The 17,001-nt window shown below is 36.8% G+C and overlaps 1 protein-coding gene and 1 non-coding gene across 5 annotated transcripts in view; both read right to left on the bottom strand.

Moving 5' to 3' along the window:
• CORIN (corin, serine peptidase) overlaps positions 1-17,001 on the bottom strand; it is a 254,697-nt gene that overhangs the window by 171,784 nt on the left and 65,912 nt on the right. For all 4 annotated transcript variants that reach the window (XM_036853182.1, XM_036853179.1, XM_036853181.1 and 1 more), the window contains exon 4: positions 5,170-5,377. In XM_036853182.1, the coding sequence (XP_036709077.1) occupies positions 5,170-5,377 (208 nt within the window). The remainder of the gene's footprint in view (positions 1-5,169; positions 5,378-17,001) is intronic.
• LOC118896258 lies at positions 109-214 on the bottom strand. Its single transcript, XR_005020164.1, has one exon. It is a non-coding gene; the product is annotated as a U6 spliceosomal RNA (small nuclear RNA).

The following is a 17,001-nucleotide window of genomic DNA, read 5'->3' as shown; positions in this document are numbered from 1 at the left end:
GAGAAATATTGACCCCAAAATAGATGCATTAGCTAAACTTTGATCAGGACTTGACGATCCAGGTATTGTGCTAAATGGTTTAATATGAGTTATCTTAGTCAAAAATCAAAAAATATGGAACACTTCACAAATCTGCATGTCATCCTTGCGTTGGGACCATGCTAATCTTCACTGTATTGTTTCAATTTAGTATACATGCTGCCAAAGCAAGCACTAGATAAGAATTTTTTATTTCATGTCTACAGATGTTAAGAATATCTGCTAAGCACCTAGGGGCAAATCAACACTCCAGAGGAATAAAACCGATAGAAAACACATCCATTTTGAAATGTTAACGATTTATTTCACGAGCAAAGTTTCTCTGCAAAGTACTAGAGGATGTGAGTAGGGTAATGATATCAGTCAGATCTCCTGGGTGCCTTCCAGAAGCAAAGCCAAGGCGGGACCTCTCAGGCCAGTTAACCCCACTTCAGCTTTGATAAATTCATAGACCTATTATTTCAACCCAGTGGGAAAGGGTGATAGTTACATATCAAAAGCATGTGGCTGCAATGTTTGCTTCCTCTTCCAAACACAGAGATTTTAAGTGTATCAAAAAGTCATCCAGAAATATCTGTTATTCTCCTGGCCTAGGAATTGTTCATCTCTCTCTACCTACATGCTGATATTTTTAAGCTATTCCTTCTAACCCACATATTTTTAGGGCTACCTAAATTGTTTATCAGCCAAATCTCTATACTTTGAGATATATTTCATTGAATCAATATAGTTATGGATTATCCTGTATTATAAGATATCCTTTAATTATCCTGTATTATAGTCCATGATATACACACTTATTTTTTAATAAATGAAACAGTTAATGAAACTGTTTAATTAAACTGTTAAAGTTCATTGTTATATAATATAGTTGAGTACAGTTGAGGTCTCAAAGGGACAGGTTAAAAACCATACTACTTATACATCCCACTATATCTTTTTAAAGTAAATTCTAAATGTTATTAAGTACCTATTTTCTCTAGGATGGAATATAAGCAATTCTCTATTATTTGAATAGTAGAGTAGTAGAGAAAATTAGTAGAACAAATGATCCAAAATAGTGAAATATAAGAAAAAATGTTTGATATGTAAAAATATAAGAATTATTTTCTACAATACATTTTACCTTTCTGAACTTATTTTGCTTATTAAATTTAGCTTGCAGGTCTCATGCACATGCTAAATGAAAGCAGAAAGCACTAGTCTGAAAGTACAATCATAAAATTAAATATAATAATGAATGTAATAAAATGTAGGACAAGTCCCTGAAGGATACCTGAAAACTGACTATAAATTATTACCCACTATAACAGAAAATGGAAAACTCTCCTATGAGAGCATTTCTCAGGATGAACTAGGTCAGGAGAAAAACAAATTTTACCTAAAAGTACCCTGAAGACTCTGAGCAGCTTAACTAGAATCTTACAACTGATTTAGCTGAGAGTAGAGATTGAATTATCAGAAAAAGGATGATCAAAATGAGTTAAGAGTCCCCTGGAGGCTGAATACACTCTCTTTCATTGTCTTATATGAAATTTATATAAGTATATATAAATTTCATGGTAAAGAGAGAACTTTCATGGTAAGGAGAGAAACTCTTTTATATAAGTATATAAATTTATATAAGTATATATACACACTCCTGAGTCCATAGAGAAATTAAAGCAAAGAGATGTAAGTGAAATTGTTTGAAATTAGGGAGAAATGGAATCCAACTCCAGCAGCCTTAAGTATTCTACCTAATTTTCTTTTAATCCATATAGTATCCTACATTTTTTCCAGAATCCTTCAATATTTAGCATATGTTAGAAATACTCTGTGCTCTCAATGTCATTAGTACTGCCCCTCCTTTCCAATCCACTGATAGCTATTGCTGACATTTACTGAGCTCTTCATAAAAAGCCCGCACTGTCATTTAATCCTCACGTGAACTTTGTAAAGCACAATGATTATCTCCATTTTACAGATGAATGGGCTGAGACACGCAGCTCCAGAGCCTGTGTATTGAATGGCGACCCCCAAAAGACACATCCATGTCCTAACCTCGGGAACGTGTGAATGTGACCTTACTTGGAAAAATGGTCTTTGTGGATGTAATTAAGTTAAAGACCTTGCGATGATGAGATCATCTTGGGTTATCTGGATGGGCCCTAAATCCAGTGACAAGTGTCCTCACAAGAGCAGACACACACAGACAAGAAGGCCATGGGAAGATAGAGGCAGAGACTGGAGTGATGTGGCCACAAGTCAAGAGTGACTGAAATCACTGGAAGGAAACTGGCAAAGAAAAGAAGTGAGCCCCTCCCCAGGACCCCTGGCACAGTCCCCACCAGACTTTGGACTTCTAGCTTCTAGAACTGTGAGAGAATAAATTTCTATTTAAGCCACCCAGCTTGTAGTAATTTGTTATGGCCGGCCTAGAAAACTAAGACAATCACCACGTTATAATGCCACTGTTCTAGGAACATAAAGGGCCTCTCTACTACCATGCCACAGTTTGACTCTTGGGAAAGATCTAACAGAGTTTCTCTCTTTACCATGAAAGTACCCTCTGCAAATGATTCTTTCAGGGGAAACATTTTCCTCAATGTGGTGTCTGTTAATGGTGCTTCTATACTTACTTCTACAATTCTGAATCTATTGTTTCTTTTCTACTCAGTTTTTATTTTATGGCAATGTAGGTTTTTTCCAGTTAAAATAATAAAAACCTTCTCTAGGTCCATCCACCTCACTACAAATAACTCAATTTCATTTCTTTTTATGGCTGAGTAATATTCCATTGTGTATATGTGCCACATCTTCTTTATCCATTCATCTGTTGATGGACAGTTAGGTTGCTTCCATGTCCTGGCTATTGTAAATAGAGCTGCAATGAACATTTTGGTACATGACTCTTTTTGAATTATGGTTTTCTCAGGGTATATGCCCAATAGTGGGATTGCTGGGTCGTATGGTCGTTCTATTTTTAGTTTTTTAAGGAACCTCCATACTGTTCTCCATAGTGGCTGTATCAATTTACATTCCCACCAACAGTGCAAGAGGGTTCGCTTTTCTCCACACCCTCTCCAGCATTTATTGTTTGCAGATTTTTTGATGATGGCCATTCTGACTGGTGTGAGATGATAGTGAAGTAAGTCAGAAAGAGAAAAACAAACACCATATGCTAACACATATATATGGAATCTAAAAGAAAAAAAAAGTGGTCATGAAGAACCTAGGGGCAAGACGGGAATAAAGATGCAGACTTACTAGAGAATGGACTTGAGGATATGGGGATGGGGAAGGGTAAGCTGGGACAAAGTGAGAGAGGGGCATGGACATATATACGCTACCAAACGTAAAATAGATAACTAGTGGGAAGCAGCCGCATAGCACAGGGAGATCAGCTTGATGCTTTGTGACCACGTACAGGGGTGGGATAGGGAGGATGGGATGGAGGGAGACGCAACAGGGAGGAGATATGGGGATATACGTATATGTATAACTGATTCACTTTGTTATAAAGCAGAAACTAACACACCATTGTAAAGCAATTATACTCCAATAAAGATGTTTAAAAAATAATAATAATAATAATAAAAACCTTTGTCTATTCAAAACTTTCTTTGTACATTAAATTAGTACAAATAACATGGAACCTATCTGCTCTTAAAAATGCAATTCATTTTCTCATTACTACTCTGAAAACTTTCTAACATTTTAATTCAGAAAATAATTGATGTTATATATGATTATGTACTTAACAGTGCTTTGAAATTTAAAAAACTGTATACTCACTATTTCAGATATTCCATAACATACTTTTATTGATTTACTCTCACTGAAAATTATTACTTCAATATAATATAATATCAAAATTACATTATTTCAATATAATATAATATTGAAATTGTATTATTTCAAAAAGGTGGGAATGCGTTCAAAGGTACAAACTTCTAGTTATAAAATAAATAAGTCATGGAGATGTAATGTACAGCATGGTGACTATGGTTAATAATACCATATTGTATATTTGGAAGTTAAGAGAGCAGATCTCAAAAGTTCTCATCACAAGAAAAAAAATTTGTAACTCTGTGTGGTGATGGATGTTAACTAGACCTATTGTAGTGATCACTTCACAACATACACATACATTGTATCTTTAGGTTGTACACCTGAGACTAATATAATGTTACATGTCAATTATACCTCAATTAAAAAAAAAAGAAATGAGCTTACAAGACACATACACAAGTACACCGACTCACATGTTCTCCCCCACCCTCCCAAAAAAGAAAATTCTTTCTAATCCTATTCGATATTGTGCTGGACAGTCTCTGTTTGTCGCTCTGCATCTACCCTTCACCCTCCTCACCCTGCTCTGGGTTCCAGTGTGGACCGTAAGAATCACCCAGCATCTCACCCGTACCTGATTCAGATGAGATTGGGACTTCTGAACTGATGATATTGGGATGAGATTTTGGATCTCATCTATTGCACTCATATCAATTGCTCACCCTTGCCCAATTGTTGTGGTTGAGTTCAGTTGGTAGGAAGCCCTGGCAGAAGAGAGGGCAGGAGGAGAGTGAGGTCAGGGCACCTATTCCTTCTTCTCTCTCCCTGCAGGACTGAAGGGCTGGCAGTGGCTGTGCCCCGCTGTCTCGAGTCACAGCACCTGGCTTGTCGGGAGACCCCCTGCCCACAACTACAGCTTTTTCCAGGTCTGCCGGCTCTTTGTCTCTTTCAAGTCTTGAGTAGTGGAACTGCATCGCATTAACATGAGACCCTGGTGCCTCTCATCCTTACTTGTTCTCTTAACCTTGCCCACACCGCCATAAATCGTCTCTTCAATAAACTCTTTTCCATTGCCCTTGGAGTGTGCTGCCTTCTACCGGACCCTCACCGAAACAGCTATTGGCTACCCCAGCTGATGTCCTCCATCTAACAGCCTGAATAATTTCTTCCCATAAATAAAATTATCCCAGATTTCCCAAAAATGTCTACTTCAAAAGGATTACAACTGGTTTGGGATTTTTTTTTTCCTTTAACAACAACCAAAACAAAAGGGGGTAGCTTGGGATGATTTTGTTCTTCTCAGACACTTCTGCTACCACTGACTCTTATCACTGAATGCTTTTCGTTCCAAAATACCTGTCATCACCATCACCGATGCACTCGGGGAAGGCAAGGCTGCAGCCAAAAAGCATGATATGTTGATAGCAACCAAGGCGATGGAGGTACATGAAGAACTTGAGGAACTTCTCCATTTCCATGTTTTTGACAATAGAGAGGAGAGGTGTCAGCGTGGTGTGGTAGGGCAGCATCTGACACTGGCTGTGAGTGATGTTCATGCAGGCACCTGAGAAGGCAAGACAATTATGTTTAGGAAAAGACACATCAGAATTATATGTTTATAAACTCATTTTATATGACAGACTAATGTGTTCATACAATAAAATATATTCTGTAAGTCAGAATGATTACAGATATACAATAAGGTACATACATACATAGCAGCATTATTTATAATTGCCAAGATATGGAAGCAACCTAAGTGTCCATCAACAGATGAATGAATAAAGATGTGGTGTATATATATACACACCACATCTGTATTGTATAATACGGGGAATATAACCAATATTTTATAGTAACTATAAATGGAGTGTAACCTTTAAAAATTGTATAAAAATAAATTTTTTAAAAAGAAAGCAAAAAAAAGTGTGTGTGTGTGTGTGTGTGTGGTCATGAAATCAAGCTTCCAATACTCAGAAAGGGATAGCATCTGTATACTGGGAAAATGTGTGGAAAAATACACTCTCACACCTAGCCAATGGGCAATCACTATTCTGGATCACAGCCGGGCAGGGCAATATGTATCAAAAAAAATATTTTAAACATGCATATCCTTTGACACTGTAATATTTCTAAAAATTTATAAGGAATTAATCATGGTTGTGCACATGGATTTATCTACAGGGATCTTCATCCCTACCCAATTTATACTTTTTAAAAGATAGCAATCACCTAAACATTCAACAAAGGGAACTGGTTTAAAATATTATGGAACAAACAACAGAATGCTCAGCTACATGAAAGATGTTTTAGAAGACTATTAATCACATAGAATGATGCTTATAATAAATAAAAATTGCAAATCACAAAACAATTTGTATACCATGATCCTGTTTTTAAAAATACACGATTATTCAAGGATTTCCAATCCTGCCCATGTTTAGGGTCAGCTCAGAGACTCTGACCTCATTTTCTTCCAAGCTGGCTCTCCTGAGCATTACCACCTCCATGGCCTTTCCTTCTCCTTCATGCCATAAATTTGCATGGTTGGCCAAAAACTTAAGGGCACGACATTTTTTTGGACCTCATCAAACTCATAATACAAAATGGGAAATAAAAGAATCAGAGAAGAAGAAAAGTCCAAATTAAAATCTGTATATAGAACACAGATAGACGTAAACACGAATTCAGCTTTGCATGAGGGCCGAGGTGGGGAGTTTTGGGCAAGTTTCACAAGTATGACACTCAAATCTTTTAGGAGGGAAGTTAAAATGCATTTCAGTTTGGGGAGCATTAGAGGCTGGAAGAAGGTATAGAGAGTGGACTTCAAAATGACACAATTATATGTATTGTGCTATAAGCAGAAAAGCTTGCTTAGAGGAGCTAAGAGTAAATTTATCTCCATCAAAAATATGAAATCATTCATGAAGAATTCAGTATCAAGAAAACATTTATTACAAATCAAGCTTGTGCCAGGCATCACAACAGGTACTCAGATCTCCTAGTTCAGAATTATCTCATTTTCACAACCCAGTAAAGTGATATCATATCATTACACATGAGGAAATTCAATATCAGAAACCCTAAGACATCTGCCCAGGAGTGCACAGCTATTATGGGGAAATCCCAGATCTTCAAACCTATGTTTTCTGAGAAATTTCCATTTGGAGCCACCTTAAGCTAATGCAAAGGGGGTTATGATGTTAGAAACAGTTCTTAAAGAAGATAATTCCTAATGGCCCATGAAAGGAAGAGGCTAAAAAGCATATAGTGATATATCACATAGTCTGTATTTAAATTCATAGAAAATATACCATGTATTCTGATCACATTATCATTCATTTTACATTGCATTATTTTCTTTAGGGGTCATCAGCTTTGGGGTTTATACACTTGATTATAAACCATATTTGGTGAGATGACCAAAAGGCTCATTTACCCCACCGAGGCAAAGAAAACACTGAATACTGAGAGAGCATTTGAAAAATACATGATAATGAGGAAAATCATATTTTGGTTGGCTATACTATGTTCATGGCTGTGTGAGTTGCACAAAAGAGATTTCCTAATAGCAAATTCCCTTGGGAAAAGAGAAAATGATAAAATAATAGTCTGAAACCTTAAAATATGTCTCAAAATAATTGGTATGGACAAAAATAATAATGTCTTATATTTATATAATGGTTTTCTAAAGTTTTCCAAAGCACTCTTATCAGGATTATAATCTCTCATTATAAATTAAGAAACTAAGGCTCTCATAGGTATGTAGGTAGATAGAAAGATGATGGATGGATGGATGGACGGGATGGGCAGACAAATAGGTAGCCAGGGAGACAGACAAAAAGTGATTTGCAGGGACTTCCCTGGTGGCGCAGTGGTTAAGAATCCACCTGCCAATGCAGGAGACACGGGTTCAATCCCTGGTCCACGAAGATCCCACATGCCGCAGAGCAACTATGCCCATGCACCACAACTACTGAGCCCGTGCTCTAGGGCCCGAGAGCCACAACTATTGAGCCCACGCACTGCAACTACTGAAGCCTGTGTGCCTAGAGCCCGTGCTCTGCAACAAGAGAAGCCACCACAATAAGCCCGCGCACCACAGTGAAGAGTAGCTCCCGCTCACAGCCACTAAAGAAAGCCTGTGCAGCCAAAGATAAATAAATAAATTAATTTTTTTAAAAAGTGATTTGCAGACGGACACCCAGTCAGTAATAGAAGCGGGACTGATACATGTGTCTTCCACCTCTTAGGACAACATTCTTCCCACTATACCGCAGCTGTCAGTAGCAGAGCAAATGCCAAAGGAATTCAAAAGAGCAAGAATTCAATGTAGAGTGAACAATCAGGGAAGATTTAATGAAGAGGAAGAACTTGATTTGCTGGTTGAAAGATATCTAAGGTCTGGACTGGCAGAAGGGTTAAAAACTGAGAGAGAAGCGTTGACATATATACACTACCAAATGTAAAATAGATAGCTAGTGGGAAGCAGCCGCATAGCACAGGGAGATCAGCTCGGTGCTTTGTGTCCACCTAGAGGGGTGGGAATAGGGAGGATGGGAGGGAGACGCGAGAGGGAGGGGATATAGGGACATATGTATACATATAGCTGATTCACTTTGTTATACAGCAGAAACTAACAAAACATTGTAAAGCAATTGTACTCCAATAAAGATGTTAAAAAACAAAACAAAACAGGGTACTTAACGAGTGATAGAGAAAAATTACTACAAAGACAGAATCATAATTGCATGTAACACAGAATGACCAAAAAACTTGAATCTGGGCAGAAAGGTTCAATAAACTTAGCTGAGAATTTGCTAATAGCCAACAAATATAAAAGGGAATTACTCTTTAAGACTCTTGATTTCAGGCCTTTTATATTCAAGTAACTGTGTAAATTTCCTATCATTCCTACTGTCTCAACCTGTATGTCAAATATTCTTTTTTCCCATAATGTTCCATTGTCTATGAACCATGTAACTCTAGTTTTGTATTTGTGCACATTCTCACTAGGGGCAAATGAGTTTTCATAAGTCAGCTACATGCTGGGCACCAGGCAGAGTCATTTCTCTGAGGGGAAAGGGAAGGGCACTTTTGGAAATGGACTCATTTATTGTTGCTGCTCCCTCTAACTTGGTTTTCATAGGGTAAAGAAAAGGGTGGAATGTTTGTTTTTCTTCCCTGAGAATTTACTACTGAGTCTAATAGAAATTAGAAGTCAGGGTTGCTATATAAGAATGTATAAAAAATACAATAGATGTAATTAACCATAGCGTTCCTATAGACATCATAATGTGTCTTTTAAATAATAGTTACTTTAAATTGGGGAACTTGGGGAGGAGAAGTTAGAAACAGATCTGAAGAGCAAAATTGCTTCCTGATTCAATGGATTTCTGGTGAAGCAGAAATATTTATTCTAATTAGCTCCTAAATTCTAAAACAGCACTACTAATAAGGCACGATTTAATAACAAATTTTCAGAGTATGCACTGATTACAAGATAGGTCCCAATTTGAGAAAAAAAATTAAATATGAAAAATAAAATGCTGCTTGCATTTGAGAAGATAAGTTATTGATTTTTTGTTTTGTTTTCTTAATCTGACTCAATAGTTTCTGGATCAAACTGGGGCTTTCTCGACTCATATCACATTGCTAGTACTTCTAGATGCAGTAATTAGGAAGGAAAGATGGGTCTGTTTTAAGAGTTTTCCTTATGTTCATTTGGAAATTATGATAAATTCTGTGTTGTCTACTTCTGGAATTAGGTAATGTGGAGTTAGAAATTAGTTTCTTATATGAATTTTTTTTAATGTAAAATTAACTTAAGAAACTTCTGAGTTACACAGAATTTATTTCAACAATGGGTTCTTTTTAAAATCCGTTAAAATCAAATAAAAATCATTTTTAAATAAAAGCAAAATAGTATCTAAACCATAATGATTATAACAGATAATAGTGTTATTAGACAGGAAAAATCTTAAATTAAAAATAATGAAATATCAACTTTCTAAAGTACTTTGCTATCTTTTGTCTAATAACCTAACAGGAAAACTTGGTAACCTTTCTGACTTCCTATGTATCATTTCACACTTAATTGAAGGACTACTGGTAAAGATTCCATTGTAACAGGAGGCAATATTTTATTTTATTTTATTTTTTTTTTTTTTAGGTTCTTTTTTTTTTTTTTAATGCTTTCCTCTTTTTTTAATTTTTATTTATTTATTTATTTATTTATTTTTAATTTATGGCTATGTTGGGTCTTCGTTTCTGTGCAAGGGCTTTCTCTAGTTGTGGCAAATGGGGGCCACTCTTCATCGCTGTGCGCGGGCCTCTCACTATCGTGGCCTCTCACTATCGCGGCCTCTCTTGTTGCGGAGCACAGGCTCCAGACACGCAGGCTCAGTAATTGTGGCTCACGGGCCCAGCTGCTCCGCGGCATGTGGGATCTTCCCAGACCAGGGCTCGAACCCGTGTCCCCTGCATTAGCAGGCAGATTCTCAACCACTGAGCCACCAGGGAAGCCTGGAGGCAATATTTTAACAGAGCATGGTTGGTTTGCCCTAACTTAGCTAAACTGACTTATTTTAACTCATGAATTTGCTTCACAGGATTTCCTTATGGAGGCTTCTACATTTGTCTTACTTCCAGATCCTGAGAATTCGATGGGGTTGTAAAGGAGAGTTCTCTGTACACAGCCCTTTTCAGTGGTTTGGGAAGAAAGTCATGGCAGCGTTGGCCCTCTTCACACGTTTTCCTTTTCAGTTCTGCCATCCAGTCTGTCAAATTTTGTTGCTGTTTTCCCAGATGATATCTCTTATTCCCACCTCTACAGTTTAAATCCTAGCCCTTTATGGTTATATCTCCCATTTTTATCTGAATATTTTTGTCCTCAATATTTACTGAAAAACTGTAACACTCCTGGCATTGTTCTTGGCCCTTTCACATACATTGGCTCATTTGCCCTCCTCACAAGTTACTCTGTTTCACAGCTGAGGAAACAAGGTTAAGTAATTTCTCACAAGATTCACACAGCTAAACCTAAATATCCATCAACAGAGGTATGGATAAAGAAGATGTAGTATATATATACAATGGGAAATAACTCAGCCATAAAAAAAGAATGAAATAATGCCATTTGCAGCAACATGGATGGACCTAGAGATTATCATGCTACGTGAAGTAAGCCAGACAGAGGAAAATAAATACATGATACCACTTACATGTGGAATCTAAAAAAAAAATTGATACAAATGAACTTATTTACAAAACAGAAATAGACTCACAGACACAGAAAGAAAAGACTTATGGTTACCAAAGGGGAAAAGGTGGGGAGGGACAAATTAGGAATTTGGGATTAACATATATACACTATTATACATAAAATAGATAAACAATAAGGACCTACTGTATGGCACAGGGAACTATATTCAATATCTTGTAATAATCTGTAATGGAAAAGAATCTGAAAATATATATATATATAAAATACACACACACATATATAACTGAATCACTTTGTTGTACATCTGAAACTAACACAACATTGTAAATCAACTATACTTCAATAAAAAAATTTTTTAAGTTAAAAAAGTTAAAGATTCACACAGCTAATAATGTCAAAGCTGAAATTCAACTCAAGTCATCCTAACCCAAATGCAAGTCTCTTTCCATCAACAGCTGTGCCCATAATCCAAACATTATAGTTGAAGACATCGTCTCCCGAATTTTTCCTTTTCTTGTTAAAGTTATTGTGACACAGTACTGCTCATTTTATTTTTACTTATTTATTTTAAAATTTATTTATTTATTTTGGCTGCGTTGGGTCTTCACTGCTGTGCGTGGGCTTTCTCTAGTTGCGGCGAGCGGGGGCTACTCTTCATTGTGGTGCGCGGGCTTCTCATTGCAGTGGTTTCTCTTGTTGAGGAGCATGGGCTCTAGGCACGCGGGTTTCAGTAGTTGTGGCACACGGGCTCAGTAGTTGTCGTTCGCGGGCTCTAGAGCGCAGGCTCAGTAGTTGTGGCACACAGGCTCAGTAGTTGCGGTTCGCGGGCTCTAGAGCGCAGGCTCAGTAGTTGTGGCTTGTGGGCTTAGTTGTTCCACGGCATGTGGGATCTTCCTGGATCAGGGCTCGAGCTCGTGTCTCCTGCATTGGCAGGCTGATTCTTTACCACTGTGCCACCAGGGAAGCCCCTCCCCTGAATTTCTACCACCCTCAGTGGGGCCCCATGAGATCCATGGAGGCAGGTGGGGTCTTTTTTACTACTCATTCAACAAATACTTATTGAGCTCCTACTCTGTGTCAGGCACTGCTCTAGGTGCAGAGCAAATGACATGACGCAAAACAAAGTCCCTGCCCTTATGGAGCTTATGGTCTAGTCAGGGGAGACGAAAAACAAACACAAATAAATATTGTCTGGCATTGATATACACAGTCATAGTCCTAATGCTCAGCAAGAAACAAAGAAGCAGATGTGCCTCTTTAAGGAGAGACTAATATCACAATAAATCTATTCTTACTAGGACAGGACAAAGGACTATTAGTTTTGAAAGTGAACTCCTTCCTTAAGAAATGTACCAGAATTAAATATTCAAGCAGCACAAATACGTATTATAAAATTCAGATGCCAGTCTTTTGATTTCCAATAATTCATATTCATGCTCAAGCATTTTGCTTGTTGCACCCTGTCTTCATTGTTCCTATTATGATATTTAAGTTGTCATCATTTCATATTTACTACAGATTCACAGCCATCAAATAAGAGCATCAAAGGGAAGCACATGTCTTCCCTCCACTAGATTAATCATAGCAGCTCAGTTGCCCTGTGGGGGTAAGAAGCCACAGCAAAGACCTGCTTCAGAGAACCAGCCTTCTCGGGGGACAGCAAAAGTTCCCATAAACATCCCATTCAAAGTGCTCCTGGGCCTCATTATAACATTATCCTAATTTGTTTTCATTATAACAATAGGACTACCTGTTAAGATCTTGTTTATTTATGTGTTTATTCTCAGTATCCTTCCACATCCAAGTGGAGTCTTTGTCTTGTGACTAGAAACCACTGGATACCAAAGAGTATACACCCAATAGTTATTCACTGAATGAATGAGATTAAATGGAACAATGTCTTCACTACAAGATTTCTTACTGAACAAGATGGAAGTAGACATGAAAAAAGCCAGTATATATGAGACCCTAGGGCACTAATGTTGATGGCTAATATTGCTACAAATGTTTTTAACAATCTGTTCCCTAGAACCTACCAAGACATAGGGAACCATCCCATCCTGTTCCCTCCACCAGATTTGATTCCTATCTTGGACTCCACTCTGGACTATAGTGCAGTAGTTGAAAGTAAAAGAGCAGGAATTACCCTTCGATCCTGTAAAAGGCAAATGTCCCATTATCCTTAGGCATACTCAATTCTTCTAGCATGAGACCTCACCATAGTAGAGAAAAAAAGGAAGCTGTGCTTACAAGCTGTAAAGGCTGGAGAAAGATGAATAGATGAACACCTTTATGCCAGAGCTGCAAAGAGCTCTGAGGAAAGTGGGGGTAAAAATGATGGCTATAGCTTCCAAGACGAGGCTCAAACACTGTAAACTATCAGAGTTAAGTAAGAGCCAGCTACTTCAAGACTGAGATGCAGAAGCCAAAATCTACCTTGAGCCTTGGTCCCACCCACAAGGCTGTGTGACCTTGGGGAAATTACTTAACGTCTTAAAACCTCCTAATCTGTAAAGTAGAAATAATGATGTGAATGAGAGGTTGTGAGGATCAAATTTGTCAACAGAGATAAAGAGCTTACGACAAAGCCCTCATACTGCTGATGTTCAACTGATATTTCAACAGCATTGGTGTCTCCAGCAAGAAAAAATATACGATTCAGAGAGAGGATAGGATGAGATAAGCTTACTTTGCAGTAAAAGCCTAAATAAACCATTAGTATCTATTCAAGTTCTCTCTTAATAAAAAATACATCTTAAATTTCATTTCCACTTATTGTTTTATAGTAAAATAAAACAATTTAAAGCTAAGGAAATAGATGAAAAAAATCCTTGAGTACTTTCTAGGCTGAATGTTTGCTAAGTATTTTATATACAGCATTTTATCTAACCCTCCCACAAGCCTATGAAAAAGCTGTTTTTATTCACATTTTACAGATACTGAGACAGATTCAACGAGGGTGAGAAAGTATTCAAGGTTACATAGATGTTAAGTTGTAGAGTTGAAATTAAAATCAAGTCATGCTGATCCCATAATCTGTTCCTGTCTACTGTATCATTCTGTCAAGATACCATTAATTTTAAACATCGTAAACTTACTTCATTCATTGTAAAATATTTAAATGAATCTCTTTGGATTCAAGCAATAGAGCTGCTTCTCCATGATTAGTAAGCACTAAACCTTCTCAAAGAAAACACTGAATCTGCTGTTAAAAAACAGGTTACCCGTCCTCACTGAGGGACGAATTGGATTGGGAATGCTTAGTGTCTATTCCTGGCTGTATCATGAAGTCCACTCAGGTCAGGACTACATCAGCAGAGTGGAATAATGAAGGTCATTCTCTAGTCTAGATAACTCACACGAAAAGTAACATTTTGCGAGAAGGATTTCTGAGACAAACCAATTTAAAAGGATATGGTGTACCTTGGAAGATCCGCAAGGGGGTTACAGAAGGATAAAAAGGAACAAAGTTACAGACAGGGCCTCTCTATGAAGATCCTGGCTTTTTAACTAACTCTAAACATCTGTGAATCCGAACATATTAACTATTTGGTTTCTCATAAGAGAAAATCAATGAGACAAAAGTAAGACACACTTTCTTAATGAGTTATCTGTGACATTTGTAAAAAGTCTTTATAGACATAATCAAGGCATAGGTAAGCCAAAGTCTTGCTAATTTATACTCACACAAAAAAGTGAGTACCAAGGATAACGCTGTGTAAATTATCAGACTTAAGTAAGAACTAGCTACTCTTGCCAGGAGAAGCATGAGGTTTAGGGTTTAATGTTCTCTACATAATTACATCTATTCCAGACCTAACATTTTTAATGCAACCTCGAGCCTCTTGGTGAAGTCTTTTGCCAATCCTCAAGCTTTCACAGTCGATATATATATATGTATGTCATTCTCTCCTGTCATTCATACACACATCCATACTACCTGATTCTAAGATGTTTAAATGGTAGCTAAATGCTCATAACTTGATGGAATTCATTCATTCAACAAATTCAATGCTTTGACACAGTAAGAGGCCTATATTTTATTGTAAATTGATTATTCACATTCCATAGAACTAAGTAACATGTAACATTTCAGCTGTCACATCTCCATCTGCCAGTCATTTTTCATTAATTTTAAAAGAACTAGATTGTGTCCCCATATAATTATCTATCTTAGGATTATGAATGATTGAATAATAAAAATAATTCAAATTTATGTGGTGCTTTCAAGTTTGTAAAACACCTTTCCCATACTCAGTATGATGGTTCCACAGTCTGATTCAAATTCTCCTTTATTTGTCTACATTTATGTGGCCTTTGACAACTTACTGAAATTCTCTGTTTATCAGTTTCCTCATCTGTAAAATGAAGATAAAAATATCTGTGTTATGGGGTTAGTGTCAGGATTAAATGATATTTACAAACGCCTATCATTAGCACATACGATAAACTATAAAAGTGTTTGCTATTATTATTATCTCATTTGTGATTCACAGAAACTGTGAACTAGACGGGAGAGAGATTTGTATCTATGTTATGTAAGTAGGAAAACTGAGACAGAGACATTAAGCTTTCATTCTGCCCTCTTCCTATATATATAGGATCAAAATTCAAGGTTTCATCAATTGGTTTGGCTTACTTGCAAAATAAAATAATGCTGGGTATTATTTTTAAAAACACTCATTGTTTAAAAACATTAGTTATTCATTGAGAAAATATTTAAGTCTCTATTAAATAAAGGCACTGGGCTTGGTGCTGTGAAATTAAAAAATAAGAACTTGAAATTAGACCACATTTTATTTATTTAGCCAAATTATACTTTAATACATATGAAAATTATTTGTTTTTTAATACCAAGAATGGTACAAATAAATTCTATAATGATGAGAATATAAGAAATTACTTAGTGGCACAACATGTTCATTGATTTCAGAGTTTATTGTAAAAATCATTACCTCACTTGTGGTTAGTTTTAAACTTCGCTGTTCAAAAATGTAATGAGATTTCAGTGGATTTCCCAGCCTTGTGTAGTTTTATTGGGAATCTCATTTCAGGTTTAGTAACAGTCAAAACTTAAGTAACAGAAGAATAAATGACAGGGCAAACCTGCATACTAAGGTCTGTATTATACCAGCTAGGTATTGTGATTCTTAATAGATTTATAAAATGCTCACTCAGATAACCCTTTTTAACCCACAATACACTAAATTTAAAATCTGTAACAAGTCAGCCTCAAGTTGAGCTGATATTGACCTTTTTATTCTCTGAATTTACAAAGGAAGATTTTACAGGGAATAAGATTGTAAAGGAGGGTGTGTTAGAACAAAAGGAAATTTTTTTTGGCCACACCCATGGCATGCGGGATCTTAATTCCCCAACCAGGGATAGAACCCGTGCCCCCTGCAGTGGAAGTGCAGAGTCCTAACCACTGGACTGCCAGGGAATTCCCTCAAAAGGAAATGTTTAAAATAAATTTCTAGTGCTATTTTTTGGAATGCATATGACATACTATTTCTTTTTAATAAATATACCTTTTATCTCATGACAAGGCAATGGAATATTAGAAAGCAAAACATGAGCAACCACTCAACAAAAAAAAAGGGAGGGAGGAGTGGAATGGTTCTTATCAGTTATATCCTCAGCATTACCTCCCCATCCTTAACTAAATAGCAGCCATGAAGTTTGGGAGGCCTTTCCCTACCCCCACTCCAGGTGTGGGTCCTGACTGGCCAATGACAATCAGCTCATGGCATTGCCCGGCACTGTGCTTAGTTCAAGGGCAGGTAGGAGAATGAAGTTGGCCCCATCACAGTAAAAACCCAGGAGTAGAACAGGCTGCATAATTTGAGCATACCCAGGATAAAATGAAAATGTGGGGTCCCTTGGTCAAAAATTATTTTTATGTTATTTTATTTATTTATATCATTCATAATATTTATATTATTGCTAATAATTTCAACAAG

This window comes from Balaenoptera musculus, chromosome 5, assembly GCF_009873245.2.
Source record: "Balaenoptera musculus isolate JJ_BM4_2016_0621 chromosome 5, mBalMus1.pri.v3, whole genome shotgun sequence".
NCBI classification, from domain to species: domain Eukaryota; kingdom Metazoa; phylum Chordata; class Mammalia; order Artiodactyla; family Balaenopteridae; genus Balaenoptera; species Balaenoptera musculus.
The sequence above is the reverse complement of the archived record's forward strand: the minus strand, read 5'-3'. Positions and strand labels throughout refer to the sequence as shown.